Source organism: Solanum lycopersicum, chromosome 2 (assembly GCF_036512215.1).
Source record: "Solanum lycopersicum chromosome 2, SLM_r2.1".
NCBI classification, from domain to species: Eukaryota; Viridiplantae; Streptophyta; class Magnoliopsida; order Solanales; family Solanaceae; genus Solanum; species Solanum lycopersicum.
In genome coordinates this window covers 56,690,054-56,710,540 of record NC_090801.1, presented here as the reverse complement: position 1 = coordinate 56,710,540, position 20,487 = coordinate 56,690,054, and the positions used below count along the sequence as shown (strand labels likewise).

Sequence of the window (20,487 nt, the reverse complement as noted above, 5' to 3'; positions counted from 1 at the left end):
TTGTTGGAATTCATCAGCATCACAATTTTGGCTGTGTTAAGGGAAAAAGAAATTACATTAGTAAACTTTAACATGTGATAGTAGGTCAATTCACATTTTTTACCAGACTACAGATTAATGTTATCAAGTGATTTGCCTTTAATTACTTACTTAGAAATTTGATTGTGTAAATATTGTTTATGTTATTAGTGCGTAGAACTTGAATTTGTTGTCAAAAAGTGTCATATTTTGCATAAACTTGTGTCTTCTTCTAACTACATATGTATGTCCGTTGGCTCTGGTCATTATTATGTACCTTGTTTTGAAGGATCTGTCAATGATGCTTTTAATCTAAAGATAGTACCACATGAGGAAGGAGGATTGTACAAGAAACTTATGAATTTGTGTAAAGGACACATACTGTATGGACCTGGAAACTTATATATTACTTAATACATTCAGACTACAAAACATACTGGTTTCCTTCCCTTGTCTTTGAAATTTCAATGCTCTGGTAGTGAAATGAAACAATGCGGAATCATGTAATACATCATGTTTTTCAACATTAGTACTTTACACTAATTCTGAGTATTGTTTCTCGAGAATTAATCGAATTCCATAAGTTCCTCAGGTTTAAAAATTCAAGTTTTAAGCTTACAACAGCTTTAAAGTTTTTCTTGTTACCACATCTCATATGTATCTTCACTCTTTTTTGTTCTGTTCTCTTTCTTTAATTTCCCCTTTGGTATGAAAGTGGCAATATTTGATTCATAGCTTTGGAAAATGTAACTCAGAACTACACAATCATAGGAATTTTGAAAAAAAAATCCATTCTATTAAGTCACAACTACTTTACAGGGCCATCAAACAATCAAAATTCAAAAAATATATTATGATATTCATTTTCCGGGGACAAAGTTTGTGGCGAAAGCCCAAGCGTTGTTGTTAACGGGGTCTGCAAGGTGGTCAGCAAGGTTCTCCAATGGACCCTTTCCGGTAACAATGGCCTGAACAAAGAATCCGAACATAGAGAACATAGCAAGTCTGCCGTTCTTAATCTCCTTTACCTTGAGCTCAGCAAATGCCTCGGGGTCTTCAGCAAGGCCTAATGGGTCGAAGCTGCCACCGGGGTAGAGTGGGTCGACAACCTCACCAAGAGGTCCACCAGCAATACGGTAACCTTCAACGGCTCCCATCAAGACAACTTGGCAAGCCCAGATGGCTAAGATGCTCTGTGCATGGACCAAGCTTGGGTTGCCCAAGTAGTCAAGTCCTCCCTCGCTGAAGATCTGGGATCCGGCCTTGAACCACACAGCCTCACCGAACTTGACACCGTTACGGGCCAATAGCTCAGGGAAGACACATCCAAGAGCACCAAGCATAGCCCATCTGCAGTGGATCACCTCGAGTTCACGGTTCTTGGCAAAGGTTTCAGGGTCTGCTGAGAGTCCAGCGGTATCCCAGCCGTAGTCACCAGGGAATTCACCAGTCAAGTAGCTTGGGGACTCACCAGAGAATGGGCCCAAGTACTTAACACGGTCAGGGCCATACCATGGACTGCTAGATGGGGCAGACTTGGCAACAGCCTTTCTCATGGTGATCCTTCCATTTCCAGAGATTTCTGAGGCAGAGGGTGAGAGTTTCACTGCCTGTCCGGCAAAAGAAGGAGAAGAAAGAGCCATTGTAGCAGCTGCCATGGTTTTTAAAGAGAGGAAAATGAGGGAGTTGCTAGTTTGATATGTAAAAGTTAGTTGTGATGAGCTGAAGTTATTGAAACTTCACTATATATAGTAAGTAAGATAGGGAAGAGTCCTTATCTAGTGATATCTATATCTATGATCTCATTGGATGTCAAGATTACTCTCCATTCACACTTGGCATATCACAAATCCATCAATCTTCCAAGATTTTTACTTTGGGGACCAACCAATATTGTGTGGCTACAAAGATTGCTCTGTCTTTGTTGTTGAGCTTACATTAAAATATCTTCTACTTTTTTCCATTATGACATTCTTTATATATCTTTCATCCAGTAGGGTAAAAGACAACACCACTATTACAGGCATTTTGAGGTCATTACAGCCTGAATCCCTTCTTAGTCTAAAATAGAAAAGAATAAGGGGAAACAAATGAACCATTATGTTAGTTCATTTTTCATGGCTCTATAAAAAAAAAATTGAAATTAGTTACCAACTTGATTGTTAAATTGCTTACTTGTTGTTTACCTACGAAATTTGTCCATTACTAATTTATGTTTTTCTTAGTAGCAGACACATTCTCAACCACTCATACAAGTGGTCCTACGCCAAGGCACACAGAAACATGTGAACTATAACAGTGCTTTATACAATATATTCTGGCCAAGTAAATGTTTCAAAAATCCACCACCATACAAGCCAACTCCTGATAGGGAAATCTAAATTTGGGCTAGATTTTTCAGAGCATAATGCACTAATGCTATCAAATTGTGATCCACCAGTTGAAGAACAGATAATTCTGCTGCAATTTGGTTTTCTTCAGAGAGTCACTCAACTCATAGTTATTATCTTTGTTAAAATGAAAATTAAAATCAAGAATACAGTGACTTTATGAGATAATGGTTATTATATTAGTTGAGTGATCATCTAAGAAATCATTTTGTCTATACCGTCAATGTTATACCCATGTGGTTAAGTCACACATGCCTTTTTTCTCCTTTCTGAATATATTTTACATACTCTTATCAGCATTTGTACTGCACTGGTTTTACTCAAACAAATGAACACACTTTCCACAAAACTTCAGCAGCTATGTTTTCTCCCTGTTCCATTTTTCGGAAACTATTATTAGCAACTATATGATCCAAGCTATAAATGTACACAAGGGAAGTCAATTGTATTGCTAGATCATCCTAGAGTAAATTCTATTCACAATAAGATTTTTAAGACATATACAGTACATAAGCAAAAGTTATTTGGTTCTCGTAAACTCGTACCTGAAACTCTGGATCTAACCCTGGATATCAAAGCTCTTTATTCAGAAAATACCTTAAAATAACATACCAAAAAATCCCAAATCGGCCTAAAATTTCAAACAGAAGTGATTAAATTGTCCTTTGCAGCAGTTGGCGCTCTTTTTCCTTTCCATTTCTTCAACCTTCAACAACTAAAACCCTAAAACCCAATTCAAATTCTGATTCACCAAAAAAATAATTCAAAGACCTTCTCCACATTCCAATTTCTTCTCATCTCTCAAACAATTGGAGAAAAGATTGAAACTTGATGATTCATCTAAACGTGAAGCTGTCGAGACACCAACCCAGTCTTTGATCAGCCGATTATACCTCAACTGTGATGAGACCCCTGCTGACTCCATCACCAGATCCACAAACCTCAAAAAAAGTGAAGGCCCACTTCAATTTCTCTCAAATTCCTCACTTGCCCAAGAAAGTGTTGGTATAGTTGAAGCTGGTGGTAATGGGGTTGATGAGATTGAACTGATGATGCAGCTATTGGGTTTTCGGAGAGTGAAAGGGAAGGACCCAAAAGGGTGGAAGTGGATTTTGGCTGTGATGATGCATTTTATGGAAACATTGTTGGGGTTCAGGGTCCAAAAAGTGAAAAAGAAATGGAGAGGTTTGTGAAGGTGTTGGAAGCTTTGAGTTTCCCTCTGCCATTGATGAGTTCTTGCATAATGATCCACCAATAGATGAGGTTGCTTTTCCCCTCTCTACTAAATAAATTTTTAGAATGCGATGGATCACTGTAGTCTTATTAAGGCGTCTTTTTGAGTTTTCTCTCAATTTCACTTGTATATATTCAAAAGTATAACTGATTTCCTGCTATCCTGTGGACAATCTTTAGTGACAGAATGCATTTGCACTTTGGTCTAGCAATTAACCGCTCGCTGATTCTATTACATGTCATAACTGGAGTACTTCGTAAAGATCGAGCTTTTTGATCCTTAGTTGTAATTAATGTGAAGTAGTCATCAATATGTTGTTCAAATTTCATGATGCAAGTCAACTTTAATTTAATCTAATGTGAGAGTTCAATTATATCCCTCTAGTAAAGCAGAAATACTTGATAGATCATTTATGGCTTGAAAAACATAAATTCTATTTAAATCGTAATTACATTTTGAGTTTTGGACTAGTTCCATTGGCCACCGAGGGAAACTTGGTGGTGGTTCATATTAAGAATGATGATACTCCAGCTTCTACATCAAAAATTTAATATTTTACCAAACAAGCTTGTGAATGCATGATCACCATCTTACTTAGCTTTGAAAGAGAAGACAAAACTTGTTCCATGTCAGGTCTATCATCGGGATCCGGATAGGTGCAGTATAAAGCCAAGTTAAGAAGTCCCTCTACTACCTCTTGGTTCTCGGAGACATGTGAAGCTAAATTCGGATCCACAATCTGGACCAGATTGTTTATGCCATTTGCAAGGGCATTCTGAACAATTTGGTTCAAAGTCATTGGTAATTCATCTGCACCTGTTAGACTTGTTGGCCTTCTTTTTGTAATGATCTCCATCACGATTACACCAAAGCTGAATACATCTACTTTTGTGGTCACTCTCCTCATATATGCAAACTCTGTTTCAAAGAGAAACATTTCGTTTAAGTTAGGTCTCAAATTAAATAAGGAGCGTGTAAAATGTCCAAATAATTCAACATTCTAAAGCTGGCACTAGCATTTTCTGGTTAGACTAAAGGTTGTATTATCATTAAGAAAATACATTTTCAGATTATATGTTCAAAACATTGGATCACTTACATGCTTGTCCATTCTTCCACATACAAGTTAATCATTATTTTGTGATTTGACAGGGAAAGAAAATCTGCTAAGCTGTGTATTATGATTTACAGAAGTGATGTTGTAATAATTATTACCTGGCGCCATGTAACCAATAGTTCCTTCAAATGCAGATGCTGATGATATGCTGCTCCCGTCTTGGTGATGAATGCCCAACATCCTAGCTGTCCCAAAGTCACTCACATGTGCTTCCATATTTTTATCCAGAAGAATATTTGAAGGCTTCAAGTCACAGTGCACTATTGGAAAATCATATCCTGAATGCAGGTATGATAGCCCACTTGCTACTGAAACTAAAATGTCAATCCTATTGGACAATGTCCAGTCATCCGCCATTTGACCATAAATAAAACTGTCCAAGTTCCCATTCTCCATGTATTCTAAAATTACAGCCATTAGCTTCTTGCTTTCCCAAGCATAACCGAGCACCTTAACCAGGTTCCTGTGTTTGAGTTGGCTCAGAGTCTTGACTTCCCTATCAAAGCATTTACGAATTTCTGCTGAGAACTGAAGATTCAGTTTCTTAACTGCTACAATTTTCCCACCTTCCAGTGTTCCTTTGTACACATTACTTGAACTGCTGGCTCCAATAATGTTTTGTGGACTGAAATTATCAGTAGCATGTTCCAAATCCTTTTGATAAAATCTCTGGAGGCTAAGTGCTGAGGTATAATTTGGAATTATATCCTCCGAGTCTTTCACTTTTTGCTTCTTCATGTACAGATGACACACAAATATTCCCACCACATGAAGAATGAGAACCAAAACAGGCCCAAGTATGATCCAGGTTTTCTTGGACAACCCATGAGAACTTGTTTGGTTTCTTTTGATGCTGCATGGACTGAGAAACTCCGTTCCACATAGCGATGGATTTCCCTGTAAATCTGCTGACCTTAAGTTGTCGAATACACCCCCCTTTGGAATGTGACCTTCAAGCTGGTTAAAAGAAAGGTTGAGATATATTAATGCAGGCATATTGGCAAATCTCTCAGGAATGATTCCCTTGAACTTGTTTTGTGAAAGATCAAGTGAGCGAAGATGTAGCAATCCTACCATTTCAGGAAGTTTGCCTTCTAATCTGTTCCTTGAGAGGTTCAAGAATACTAGCTCACTTAACTTGGTCAGAATTTCGCCTGGAGCAGGACCAGACAGCATGTTTCCTGACAGGTCCAGTGAGAATAAGTTTTTGCAGCGTCCTAGGGATCTGGGAATGTTGCCTGATAGATTGTTGTTTGACATATCAATCCCTTGAACCATTTCTAACATGCCAATCTCAAATGGGACCTCTCCATCCAACAAGTTACTGGAAAAGTTCAAGTAAAACTGCATGCTTCTCATGCTGGCTAGTACTACTCTGGGAAAAGTTCCGGTTAGAAGGTTGTGTGAAATGTCTAAGGTCATCAGTCTGTGGAGGCTCTCCATGCTCTCTGGGATTGTACCGTTCAGCTTATTTCCACTCAGGTCCAAAAGCGAAAGCAATTCTAGTTTGGATATCTGATTGGGTATTGGACCGAAGAAATTATTGTTCTGCAGCAGGAGTTCATAGAGGCGTGTAAGCTCAAAAAGTTGCACAGGAAGTTCACCTTCCAGCTTATTGTCTGACAAAGAAAGGCCCTGGAGGTTTGAAAGCTTTGAAACTTCTGGAGATATCACACCTGAGAAACTGTTTTTGTGAAGCACTAAATCTATCAGTTGACTCAATTTACCAATCTCTGGTGGGATTGGCCCAAGAAATGAATTACTATGGGCTCTTAGAACTCGAAGTTTAGAGAGTCCGCCAATCATCGGTTTGAGCTTCCCACTAAAATTATTACCACTCAGATCTAGAACTTCAAGCATTGAACAGTTGAAGAGATCATCAGGAATCTCCCCCCACATTTTGTTTGATCCCAAAGACAAAAATGTAAGATTGGACAACTTCCCCAACCCATTTGGTATTTTACCTGTTATTCTATTAAAAGTGAGGGTTAAAACACGAAGATGAGAACAATTTGTTATGCTAGATGGAATAGGTCCCTCTAGGAGGTTATCACTTGCAGTTAGATTCTTCAGATTATAGAGTAACCCAAGTTCCGGTGGAAGTGATCCTGTGAATAAATTAAAGCTCAAAGACAAATATGTCAAGTTTGCCAGGTTTGTCAAAGTTGATGGAATCTCCCCATACAACCTATTTGAGTGGAGGGTAAGCACTTGTAGTGACATTAAAGATCCAAACTCAGGAGGAATTTTACCAGTTTGCTCATTATGTGAGAGTCCTAAATGAGTTAATGACTTCAAATGGAACAATGAGGCAGGTATACTGGAGTTCAACTTATTGTTATACAATCTGAGCCTGTGCAGGTTTTCTAAATTCCCAAGCTCAGGAGGTACGCCTCCAGTGAATTGGTTATTATACATGTCCAAGGTAACAAGATTGATACAGAGGCCAAGTTCAGATGGGATTTTCCCAGAAAGAAAGTTGTGATGCAACTGAAGAATTTCTAAACTTGACAAGTTGCCAATTTCTGGTGGTATAGGTCCAGAAAACTGGTTTGAGCTCAGATCAAGGGTTTGCAGTGCTGTCAGCATTCCAATGGAGGTAGGAATAGAACCAACCAAATTGTTTCTATAAGCTTCTAACAATTGAAGATTGGCCAAATTACCAATTTCAGACGGTAATTTGCCTGTGAGGCTGTTGTTGATGAGGCTTACGAACAACAATTCAGTGCAGTTGCATATACTCTCAGGTATTCTCCCACTCAGTGAGTTATTTCCAAAATCTAATAATTGCAGATTTTTGAGGTTTCCTAGCTCGGCTGGAATTTCACCAGAAAGAAAGTTTCGGTAAAGAATGAGCTGAACCAGCTCAGTGCAATGCCCCAGCTTGGCTGGGACATTTCCAGTAAATGAATTCAAAGTTAGATCAAGAACCTGGAGTTTGGAGAGGTTCCCTAGAAACGGAGAAATCTCGCCTTTGAGATGCATCCCAACAAGCGAGATGTTGATGACATGGTTTGAAGAAGGATCACATATGATTCCTGACCAGTTGCAAATGTGATTTGCATCAGTCCAATCCACAAGTGCACCAAAAGGGTCATCAGTGACTGAATTCTTAAAGGCATTCAAAGCAGCAACTTCTACTTCCAAACTTGGAGTTTGCCCAAAGGACAAAGCTATGAAAAAGGTACTAAAAGAAATGGCTAATGCATATACATTTGTCTTTGACATCATTGGTTCAAAAGAAAGAAGTTTCACTCTCTTTACAAACTTAAGCTGAAAATGAATAGTTTATACATTTTTTAATGATATTTGCTCACTGTTTTCTGTTGAAGAAGTCAACTAATCATCAAAACTAAAGTAAAATCTTGTATTCTATGAAGTTGTCAAAATTCCTACAAAAACTAGTCCTGTTAATAGAAAATTGAGTGCATTCACATTACATCAAGTCAACTGTTTTTTTTTCTAGAACTGCCATTTGGAGTAGAAATATTGTACAAATTCATTCCAGTTGTTTCTTTTCTAGCTTCTAGAGAAGCAGGAGAGTTAGACAAGCTGAAAGATGACATTCAGCGGTGTTCGTTTCCTAATCAGAGGTGAATTTATAGTGTAGTTTATGGTGCACGTGAACCTATGTTCTTTTCATCAAACTAGTCGTTTATAGGTACATATTTTCTAGATTGATCTAATACTATCTGTTCACACTCGGTCTCCAATAAGGCTAAATAGTATATGCTGAGTAAATCGCCCAAGGATCAATTATCACTTTATATATGTATTTATCCCTCCCTTTCTTTAAAATAGAAATCTTAGATTCGATTTTTTTCCTAATAGATTGAATATTATAAAGTCCTAATCCTGAAACTATTATTCAAAATGAAATCATAGGTGATTAACACTTAACCTACCTAAACCTTCTATAGGAACTAGTAATAAATGTTTAAATATATTTAATCCTTGGTCATTCACTCGTGTATACTTTGAACATTAGGTCAAAGAGAGACAACAGCCACCTAAATTAATCAATTTTTTAGTTGTCAACATGTTTGAATAAATTATGTACACACAATTTTTATCTGACCTCTATGAGATGAATGTGGCAAAAAGTATACAAATAAGTAGGTTTTATTTGAAAAAATAAATAAACTTGACTAATCATAACTTGATTTGTAGTCCACACGCCAATTATAGTCTCATGTTATGAGTCGCCAAATCTCCATCAATATTGCTACTAATAGATATCATTAGCTTGAGTAGGTTTGAATATCGATTTTAATCCTGTGTTATACTACTGAGCATATTCAATCTTTAGTTAATTAAAAATATGGTATTTGAACCTTCAATTTTTAAAAAAAATAATTTACTTAACTTTTTAGCTTTTGTTAATTTAAAAAACTGTTTTAACTAATCAAAAGTTGATTGTGCTCAAATGAATAATATAAGGACTAAAATTTAGAATAATGCAATAACCTAAGGATTAAATTGCTATTTACCCAAAGAAATTAAATAAGCATAGTGAGAGGAACAACTTTAGGCAATTTTAAATTGGAATAAAATTATTAGCAGCTTCAAATGAACAGGATGAGTTATTAGAAGGTTAAAAAGAGGATGAAAGAATTATGATATATTTCGTCCAGAGATTACTTAGATCGAAATGAGTGATAAATCAAGATAGGTGCAAGCGGATCTAATAAATCCTACGAATTCTTTTCTTTTTTCATATTTTTAATTATGGGTAAAATGAAAAGTAGTTTCAAATATAGCAAGTTTTCATTTACATTAGGGAAAATGCACAAAGTACCCCCTCAACCTATGTCCGAAATCCCAGAGACACATTTATACTATACTAAGGTCCTATTACCTCCTGAACTTATTTTATAAGTAATTTTTTACCCCTTTTTAGCTTACGTGGCACTAGTTTTTAAAAAAAAAGTCAACCATCATTGGGCCCACAAGATAGTGCCACATAGGCTAAAAGGGGTAAAAAATTATTAATAAAATAAGTTCATGGGGTAATAGGACCTTAGTATAGTATAAGTGTGTCTCTGAGATTTCGGGCATAGGTTGAGGGGTACTTGGGCATTATGCCTTTACATTAACTAATAACCTGAAATTAGCAGTATATGTAGGTATCGATATTTTATAAATGGATATACCCGTGTATAAATGATATATAACTATTTATAAGAGATATGTATACATATATATGACTATATACATTGTTGATATATATTGCAGACCATTTTTTTTTCTCAATTTCAACCGATTCAAACCTCCCTCTAAACAATCTCAAATTTTAGATATAAATTTGTTTCAATCTTTTGAGTCTTTTGATATACTATTTATTCAAAGTGTTTCACATTTGCGGCATATTAATTTTTTAAAAATTTGAACTTCGAAGATACTGGAAGAGAGAATTATCACCAAATGGCCATTTTGATTAATTGTCCCTTTAGTTTCGTACCATAGGCCCAACAGTTTGGCTACTTGGACTATCCATGTTCACAAAAAACAACTAACACATATTATTCAATCCTTTATTGTTCTCAAAAAATAAATCGAGAGATTAAATAGTCACTATAATAAATATAATTATGTTTTATAGTTATAATTTGTATATTTATGGCTTATAGTTATATTTAAATTGTCTCGTTTGTATAATTCGTTGATTTGTATAATTTACAGATACACTTGTGTAAAACTCAAAAATAACGAATTGATACAATTACAAACATAAAAAATGGTATACAAAACAAAAAAGCTGAACCGCGTAATATATCTAAAAATAGAACGCGAATTGTAATTAAAGCTAATTATAACTATGTTAAGTAATTAACTAGTATATATTTGTTTATACTCATAATTTTTCAATGTGAGGAAACTAATTTCTTGGATATAATAAAATAAATAATGAGGAAAATTATCAACTCTAATATTAGACCCTAAATATTCAACTGTTTTATCTCACCAATTGGCGCTCTTTTTTTTCTTAAATAATCTGTCCTTCACTCACAGGCAACAGCTAAAACCCTAAACCCCCAATTGATTCTGATTTTTCTCCCAAAAATGCAAAGACCTTCTCCACACTCAAATTTCTTCTCTTCTCTCAAACAATTGGAGAAAAGATTGAAACTTGACGAACCAACACAACAAGAAGCCGTCGACACACCGACCCAGTCGTTGATCAGCCCATTATACCTTAACTGTGATGAGAGTGAGAACCATGTTGACTCCATCACCAGCTACACAAACCTCAAAGAAAGTGAAACCCCACTTCGATTTCTCTCTAATTCCCCTCTTGCCCAAGAAACCCCACCTCAGATAAACCCTACGCAAGTTCAAGAAAGAGTTGGTATAGTTGAAACTAGTGGTAATGGGGTTGATGACATTGAACTGTTGATGCAGTTATTGGGTTTATCGGACAGTAAAAGGGGAGGATCGAAAAGTGTGGAAGTGGATTTGGGTTGTGATGATGCATTTTATGGAAAGATTGTTGGGGTTAAAGGGCCAAAAAGTGAAAAAGAAGTGGAGAGATTAGAAGGTTGGATTGAGCATTTTCTGGATAGGAGTAATGGAGAGAGAAGAGAATCATTTAGGTTAGCTCATCTGCTTTTAGGCAAAGCTGCTCTTATTCATTCAGAGGTTTCTGAAGGTATTGGAAGCTTTGAGTTCCCCTCTACCATTGTTGAGTTCTTGCAAAATGATCCACCAATAGATGAGATCGCGTCTTCCCTCTCTTGTAAATAAATTTCAAGGTAAAATATGATGGATGACTGTAGGCTTATTAAAGCCTTTATTGAGTTTTCCTCAGTTTCACTTCTGTATATTTGTGTTGTTCATAAGTGTACTCATTTGCTGTAGTTAATCTTTAGTGACAGACTACATTAGCACTTTGGTTTGCAATCAACTGCTTGCTCACTAGTTCTATTACATGTCACTAGAGGACTTCGTAAAGATCTAGCTTTTTGCTCCTTAGTTGTGATTAATATGAAGTATTGTTGAATATGTTGTTCAATTTCATGATGCATGTCAACTTCAACATAATCTGACGGGACAGTATCATTATATCTTAAAGCAGGAATACTCGAGCGATCATCATTTATGGCTTGAAATACGGAAAAATTATTTAAATAGTAAATGCATTTTAAGTTATGAACTAGTTCCATTAGCCACCATGGGAAACTTGGTGGTGGTTCACATTAAGAGTGATGATATTCCAGCTTCTTCTACATCAAATTTAATCTTTTACCAAATGAGAAGGCATACAGTCCATCTTACTTAGCTTTGAAAGAGAAGACAGAACTTGTTCCATGTCAGGTCTATCTTCAGGATCAGGAGAGGTGCAGGACAAAGCCAAGTTAAGAAGTCCCTCTACTACATCCTGTTTCTTGGAGACATATGAAGCTAGATTAGGATCCACAATCTGAACTAGCTTGTTTATGCCATTCGCAAGGGCATTCTGAACAATTTGATGCAAAGTAATTGGTAATTCATCTGCTCCTGTAAGACTTGTTGGCCTTCTTTTTGTAATGATCTCCATCACAATTACACCAAAGCTGAATACATCTACTTTTGTGGTCACTTTCCTCATATATGCAAGCTCTGTTCACAGATAACATTTCATGTAAGTGAGGTCTCAAATGAAATTAGGAGCATGTAAAATGTCCAAGAAATTCAAATTTTCAAACATGGCGCTGGCATTTTTGGATAGATTAAAGCTGACATTATCATTTTAAAAAGTACTTTACAGATTATATGTCCAAAACATTGCATCATTTACTTGCTTGTCGATTCTTCCATATACAAGTTAAATCAGCATTTTGTGATTGAAAGGGAAAAAAAATCTGCTGTGCTGCGTCTTGTGATTGACAGAAGTGATGTTACTATTGAATGATGCTAAAATTGAATGTATTTGAAGCATTTACCATTGACAAAATATTATTTGTGGTACCCATATAAGCTCGTTTACATTATAGATATCTAGTATTCATGTTATTGTAACACATAATCTAGCAAGTAAAGTGTGGGTCAAGAAGTTGTAAGAATTATTACCTGGCGCCATGTAACCAATAGTTCCTTCAAATGCGGATGCTGATGATGTGCTGCTCCCATCCTGGAGATGAATACCCAACATCCTAGCCGTCCCAAAGTCACTCACATGTGCTTCCATATTTTTGTCCAGAAGAATGTTTGAAGGCTTCATGTCACAGTGCACTATTGGAAAATCATAGCCTGAATGCAGGTATGATAGTCCACTTGCAACTGAAACTAAAATATCAATCCTGTTGGACAACGTCCAGTCATCCTCTACTTGACCATAAATCATGTTGTCCAAGTTCCCATTCTCCATGTATTCTAAAACTAAAGCCCTTAGCTTCTTGCTTTCCCAAGCGTAACCTAGCACCTTAACTAGGTTCCTGTGTCTGAGTTGGCTCAGAGTCTTGACTTCCCTATCAAAACATTTACCAGATTCTGCTGAGAACTGGTGATTCAGCTTCTTAACTGCTACAATCTTCCCATCTTCCAGTGTTCCTTTGTACACAGTACTTAAACTGCTGGCTCCAATAATGTTTTCCGGACGGAAATTATTGGTAGCATGTTCCAAATCCTTTTGATAAAATCTCTGGAGGCTCAGTGCTGCGGTACACTTTGGATTTGTAAACTCCGTGTCATTCACTTTTTTCTTCTTCATGTACCGATGAAATAAAAATATTCCCAGGACAAGAAGAATGAGACTGAAAACAGATCCAAGTGCTGCAAGTATGATCCAGGTTTTCTTGGAAAAACCATGAGAACTTGTTCGGTTTCTTTTTATGTGGCATGGACTGAGAAACTTTTTTCCACATAGAGATGGATTTCCCAGTAAATCCTCCAACCTTATATTGTTGAATACACCCCCCTTTGGAATGTGACCTTCAAGTTGGTTGAAAGAAAGGTTGAGATATTTCAATGCAGTCATATTGGCAAATCTCTCGGGGATAATTCCCTTGAACTTGTTTTGTGAAACATCAAGAGAGCTAAGATGTGATAATCCTGCTATTTCAGGAAGACTGCCTTCTAATCTGTTCCTTGAGAGGTTCAAGAACACAAGCTCACTTAATTTGGTGAGAATTTCACCTGGAGCAGGACCAGAGAGCATATTTCCTGATAGGTCCAGTGAAAATAAGTTTTTGCAGCGTTCTAGGGATCTGGGAATGCTGCCTGACAGATTATTATTTGACATGTCAATCTCTTGAACCATTTCTAACACGCCTATCTCATCTGGGATCTCTCCGTGCAACAAGTTGCTGGAAACGTTCAAGTAAAGTTGCATACTTCTCATGCTGGCAAGTACTGCTCTAGGAAGAGTTCCGGTAAGAAGGTTGTGTGAAAGATCTACTGTCATCAATCTGCGGAGGCTCGTCATGCTCTCTGGGATTGTGCCATTAAGCTTATTTCCACTCAGATCCATGAGCGACAGTGATTCTAGTTTGGATATATGATGCGGTATTGGACCAAAGAAATTATTGTTCTTCAGCCGGAGTTCATTGAGCTGTTTGAGCTCAAAAAGTTGCACAGGAAGTTCACCTTCTAGCTTGTTGTCAGATAGCAAAAGACCCTGAAGGTTTGAAAGCATTGAAATTTCTGGTGGAATGGCACCTGAGAAACTGTTTTTGTGAAGTGCTAAATCCAGCAGTTGACTCAGTTTACCAATCTCTGGTGGGATTGGCCCAAGAAATGAATTACTATGGGCTCTTAAAACTCGAAGTTTAGCGAGTCTGCCAATCATTGGTTTGAGTTTTCCGCTGAAATTGTTATCACTCAGATCTAGAACTTCAAGCATTGAACTGTTGAAGAGATCATCAGGAATCTCCCCCATCATTTTGTTTGATCCCAAAGACAAAAATGTAAGATTGGATAACTGCCCCAACCCATTTGGTATTTCCCCCGTTATTCTATTAAAAGTGAGGGATAAAACTAGAAGATGAGAACAATTTATTATGCTCAATGGAATAGATCCTTCCAGGAGGTTATTATTTGCAGTTAGATTCTTCAGATTATAGAGTAACCCAAATTCCGATGGAAGTGATCCAGTCAATAAATTAAAACCCAAAGACAAATATGTCAAGTTTGCCAGGTTTGTTATAGTTGATGGGATCTCCCCGGATAACTTATTGGAGTGAAGGGTAAGCACTTCTAGTGACGTTAAAGATCCCAACTGGGGAGGAATATTCCCAGTTAGCTCATTCTGTGAGAGTCCTAAATGAGTTAATGACTTCAGGTGGAATATTGAGGCAGGTATACTGGAGTTCAACTTATTGTTATACAATCTGAGCATTTGCAAGTTTTCTAAATTTCCAAGCTCAGGAGGTATGCTTCCAGTAAATTGATTAGTATACATGTTCAAGGTAAAAAGATTGATACAGAGGCCAAGTTCAGATGGGATTTTCCCAGAAAGAGAGTTGAGATGTAACTGAAGAATTCCTAAACTTGACAAGTTGCCAATTTCTGGTGGTATAGGTCCAGATAACTGGTTTTCGCTCAGATCAAGGGTATGCAAAGCTGTCAGCATTCCAATGGAGGTAGGCATAAAACCAACCAAATTGTTTGTATAAGCTACAAACAACTGAAGATTAGCCAAATTACCAATTTCAGATGGTAATTTGCCTGTGAAATTGTTGTTGTTGAAGCCTACTAACAACAATTCAGTGCAGTTGCATATACTATCAGGTATACTCCCATTTAGAAAGTTATTTCCAAAATCTATTAACTGCAGTTTTTTTAGGTTTCCCAGCTCGGCAGGAATTTCACCAAAAAGAGAGTTTTGGTAAAAAACGAGCTCAACCAGGTCCGTGCAATGACCCAGCTGGGGTGGAATATTTCCAGTAAATGAATTCAAAGTTAGATCAAGAACCTGGAGTTTGGAGAGGTTTCCTAGAAACGGAGAAATTTCTCCTTTGAGCTGTGTCTCAATAAGTGAAATGTTGATGACATGATTTGAAGAAGGATCACATATGATTCCAGACCAGTTGCAATGGTGATTTACATCAGTCCAATCCACAAGTGCACTGAAAGGGTCGTCAGAGATTGAGCTCTTGAAAGCTTTCAAAGCAGCAACTTCAACTTCAAATCTTGGATTTTGCCCAGATGACAAAGGTATGAGAAAGGTAATAGAAAATATGGCTAATGCATATACAACTGTCTTTAACATCATCATTTCAAAAGAAAGAAAACTTCACTCACTGAAAAAACTTATGCTGACAATGAAGCCTTTATACACATTTCATAGCAAATATTTCAGTGAATCACTGCTTTCAGTAGCAGTCAACTAGTCATCCGTTCACACTTACGGAAAATGACTTGCATTCTATGAATTTGTTACAAAATACCAAGCATGCCTCTAATCTAGGATGCCCCGTGTTAAAAAACAAGTTGCATGTACCCCCACACAAGAAAAGACAACACGAACTTCGTCACCTACTCGAAACCTAGGAGTACATAAAAAATGTCAAAGCTTTCTGACCACCTAATAGATCGTAAACTCAAATTGTGCATTCACATTACATTGAGCCAACTGTTTTTTTCCCTTCTGTTCTAGAAGTAGCACATGGACAGATCACACAAGTATCCTAGAAGTTAAGTTCAGTTTGCTCTTTTCTTGAAAGGGGAAGTGGTTTCTGAATAAAGAGAGAATTGTGATGGAAGGGGTAACTTCACTTTGAGACAACTTAAATTGTTAGATGAACCATGTACTTGATAAAGTGCCAATAGGCTGTAACTAATGGTTTTGTATAGGTTTCAAATACTTATTTTTCTTATGATGGTGATGTCTATGCCAACTTTCACGCACCTTGACTAATTCCACATGATACCTCCTACCTCCCACCAGCAATAGGTACCACGTAACTATGTCCACCAAGGTTAGAACAGATGAAAAGATTACCTAGTGTTTTTTTTTTCGTCTTGCTGAGATTTGAACTCAAACCTAAAAGGCTCTCGACCACTCTCTTTGGGTGCACGTTTCAAATACTTTCAATAGTCACTTCTTTTTTTCGTGCAAGTGTATTAGTGGGAAGGTACTTAAAAGTCATGAATGAAGAGAATCATTACTCTAATAATCAAACCAAAAAAGATGAATAAAAAAATAAATTGAAAAGAATGAAAGATGATAATGTAACAAGTAAGAATGACAAGTTTGTGTACCGAACGCGCATTGAAAAGGGTCCAAGGGATAGTCACGAGCCAACTTTCTAAAATAAAAATACTTGCAAGTTGGGCAGGAGAGTCCAATATCAAAATGATAAATTATTATTTTATTTATAGTATGAGTTATCTATTCCCAGAAGATGAGTTGGCAGACTACATACCACCAAAGGTGGTAATCCATTATTTTTAATCAGATTTTTTGAGTTTTGAGCAATGAAAAATGAAATCGCATTCGTGTGAATGTAAATTAACTAAGCTCGCTATTAAAGAAAGACTTTTCAGTGCAAATCTGAATTAATCAGGCACACAGGTACCGGACTAATGATAGGAAACCAACAGAAGTGGTGGTCTCACTCTATTCTAATGGATATTATTTATATGGTGCTTTAGTTCTATGAATTCCTTCGACATGTTCCTGTTATGAAAAAGTATTATGCCATAAATGACGAGAATCGTTATGATATTATTATTCATTCCCACTTACAGTTAGATTTTTTTTAAAAAAAAAAAAAATTACTATGCCCTTATGAATCTTGTGCTGTTTTTACATATTTTTGGTATTAATATAACGTGAGAAAAGTATTTATAAACGATTACAAAATCAAATAACGATTCTCAGTTGGCACACATGTTTGCTTGGTGTACAAAAAATAGTAACAAAAAGTTTCCTTAAACCTTAAAAATATATATGAAATAATAATATATTTAGTCGTCTAAACTTTCAACATTTTGATCAAATGGTGACAAATAGCGACCCAAATTTGTTACTTTAAGTCGGCAACTTGACTAACATGCTTGAATAAATATTTATACATAAAATTCTAATTCGAAATATATATACATAAAAAATAAATGCCAGCAAAACTCAAAAGTGTGCAAATAAATAGTTCCTCAGTGAGAACTTTTAAATTACAACTTGTTCTGAAAGTCAGCACAATAATTAAAGCTAGGTTTTTATCTCATGTTATATAAGTCATAAAAACACAGCCAACTAGATAGAATAACTTCAATCAATTTTAAATTTTCTACTGTATCAAAAATTTTAGAGCATCAAATGAATAGATTGAATAGACAAATTTAAATAGAATAAAGGATTGACAAATGAATCAAATAAAGTTAAATGTAAACATGTTTAAATCAATCTTTTCCATCACGATTCTTTTTCCTCGTAGTTTGTTCTTTGCTATGCAATTGATCTATTAAGAAATAATTTATTCCAAATACATAATAAAAATATACGATACATTAAAAATCATTCATTTGTCCTTTAATTTTGTAATCTAAGCTGACCTAACATTCAAATGAGTTATAATAAGGTAACAACACCCATCTTAATTATCCTTAAACAATTACATTAATTAGAAATCGACATGTGCAAATTGAACAGGTTTTATATATGGGCAAATTATAAGCCGTGTTTTATAAAATTAAATATTTCGTTTTACTCGTCCAATTTTAAAAATTAAAGAGATTAAATATTTCATTTTGCTTCTCTAATTTTAAAAATTAAAAGCAATTTCTTTCTTCTTTTTTTTTTTGCTACCTTTGGTAAAAATATTAAGTATCGACATTCGAAAATATTGAAATCACAATTTATAGACTTCCACTCCTAATTCGCATCAATGAGAGCCAAATAATATAAAACAATAGGTTCAGAGTTGGAGTTTTATGTTAAACCTATTGAAATAATCTCAAATATTTGAAATCTTAATTGAAGTCTTTTTGTTTTAGACAAATAATCTTAGATTAAATCTCGTAAATCAAGAAATGTGGAGGAAGCTTACACTAATTAACTAGTTTTTTTTTTTTTTTCTATTTAAGCTTTCACATAGATAACTTTATCCCACGTAACGCCTAAATGACATGATGATAATTGATATGGCAGGTCATGACATCGTGCTCTTAAACTAGAAAAAATTGAAGAAGAAGAATAAAGGAGTGAAGAAGGTACGAGGCCGTAAAATGCTTCGATAGGTGGAATCCAAAGAGTCTATTTGTCAACTTATCGATGTTTGAATTAACTCTTTTTAAAAGAAAACGCTCATTTTTTAACTCTTTAACTTTTTACACTTTTCAGATCATTTTAAAAAAACTAAAAATAAATCAACTCAAATACTAACAAAGACTTTGCTTTGAAAAGAAAATGTTACTCTCTCCCTCCGATATTGTTTGTCATTGGTTTCTATTTTTACAGTCAAATTATAAAAATTTTGACTAACATTTTAAGATGTATATTTTCATCATATTAATATGCAAAAAAATTATAATTTATAGTACATTTTATATAGTTTTAAAATATCTAATTTTTTTTATTTAAAATATCAAATTAATGTGATCCAATTTACCTTTGAAAATTAGTCAAATTAACTTTCGATAAGCGCAACATGACAAACAATTCCGATCGAAGGGATTATAATTATGATCTATTTTATATTTGGAACATTTTAAGATGTATTTATTCATCATATTAATATGCAAAAAATTATAATTTATAGTACTTTTTATATAGTTTTAGTATATCTATTTTTTTTTTATTTAAAATATCGAATTAATGTGATCCAATTTACCTTTAAAAATTAGTCAAATTGACTTTCGATAAGCGCAACATGACAAACAATTCCGAACGGAGGAAGTATAATTATGATCTATTTTATATTTGAAACATTTAAAGATGTATTTTTTCATCATATTAATATGCAAAAAATTACTCCATCCGTTCGGTATTGTTTGTCATGGTTTCTATTTTTAGAGTCAAACTATAAAAACTTTGACTAACATTTTAAAATGCATTTTTCATCATATTAATATAAAAAAGTTGTAATTTATAGTACTTTTAGAATATCTAATTTTTTTTTTTAAATATCGAATTAATGTGATCCAATTTACCTTTGAAAATTAGTCAAATTGACTTTCAGTAAGCAGAACAAGACAAATATTTCTGGACGGAGGGAGTATAATTTATAATACTTTTTATATAGTTTTAGAATATCTATTTTTTTTGTTTAAAATATCGAATTAATCTGATCCAATTTACCTTTGAAAATTAGTCAAATTGACTTTCGGTAAGCACAACATGACAAATATTTCTGGACGGAGGGACTATAATTTATAGTACTTTTTATATAGTTTAGATTTATAGTACTTTTTATATAGTTTTAGAATATCTATTTTTTTTTTGTTTAAAATATCGAATTAATTTGATCCAATTTACCTTTGAAAATTTATCAAATTGACTTTCGATAAGCGCAACATGACAAACAATTCCGGACAGAGGGAGTATAATTATGATCTATTTTATATTTGGAACATTTTAAGATGTATTTTTTCATCATATTAATATGCAAAAAATTATAATTTATAGTACTTTTTATATAGTTTTAGAATATCTAATTTTTTTGTTTAAAATATCGAATTAATGTGATCCAATTTATTTTTGAAAATTAGTCAAATTAACTTTCGATAAGCGCAACATGACAAACAATTCCGGACGGAAGGAGTATAATTATGATCTATTTTATATTTGAAACATTTTAAGATGTATTTTT

General features: G+C 34.9%; 4 protein-coding genes across 4 annotated transcripts; 1 reads left to right on the top strand and 3 right to left on the bottom strand.

The window, feature by feature from the left end:
• Nucleotides 1-720: 720 nt before the first annotated feature.
• LOC101263969 (chlorophyll a-b binding protein) lies at nucleotides 721-1,737 on the bottom strand. Its single transcript, NM_001366689.1, has one exon. The coding sequence runs from the start codon at nucleotides 1,674-1,676 to the stop codon at nucleotides 879-881; it is 798 nt and encodes a 265-aa protein (NP_001353618.1). The 5' UTR covers nucleotides 1,677-1,737; the 3' UTR covers nucleotides 721-878.
• Nucleotides 1,738-4,051: 2,314 nt separating this feature from the next.
• Nucleotides 4,052-8,324, bottom strand: LOC101259509 (LRR receptor-like serine/threonine-protein kinase FLS2). The gene is made up of 2 exons (XM_004233819.5): nucleotides 4,858-8,324; nucleotides 4,052-4,560 (listed from the first exon to the last, which is right to left on the bottom strand). The coding sequence occupies exons 1-2, from the start codon at nucleotides 7,988-7,990 to the stop codon at nucleotides 4,190-4,192; spliced, it is 3,504 nt and encodes a 1,167-aa protein (XP_004233867.2). The 5' UTR covers nucleotides 7,991-8,324; the 3' UTR covers nucleotides 4,052-4,189.
• A 2,417-nt stretch (nucleotides 8,325-10,741) lies between these two features.
• On the top strand, nucleotides 10,742-12,372 carry LOC138341789 (uncharacterized). Its single transcript, XM_069293559.1, has 2 exons — nucleotides 10,742-11,511; nucleotides 11,835-12,372. The coding sequence occupies exon 1, from the start codon at nucleotides 10,823-10,825 to the stop codon at nucleotides 11,501-11,503; it is 681 nt and encodes a 226-aa protein (XP_069149660.1). The 5' UTR covers nucleotides 10,742-10,822; the 3' UTR covers nucleotides 11,504-11,511; nucleotides 11,835-12,372.
• LOC101263667 (LRR receptor-like serine/threonine-protein kinase FLS2) lies at nucleotides 11,855-15,953 on the bottom strand. Its single transcript, XM_004233044.5, has 2 exons — nucleotides 12,809-15,953; nucleotides 11,855-12,358 (listed from the first exon to the last, which is right to left on the bottom strand). Exons 1-2 carry the CDS (start codon nucleotides 15,951-15,953, stop codon nucleotides 11,994-11,996), a joined length of 3,510 nt encoding a protein of 1,169 aa, XP_004233092.1. The 3' UTR covers nucleotides 11,855-11,993.
• Nucleotides 15,954-20,487: the final 4,534 nt, after the last annotated feature.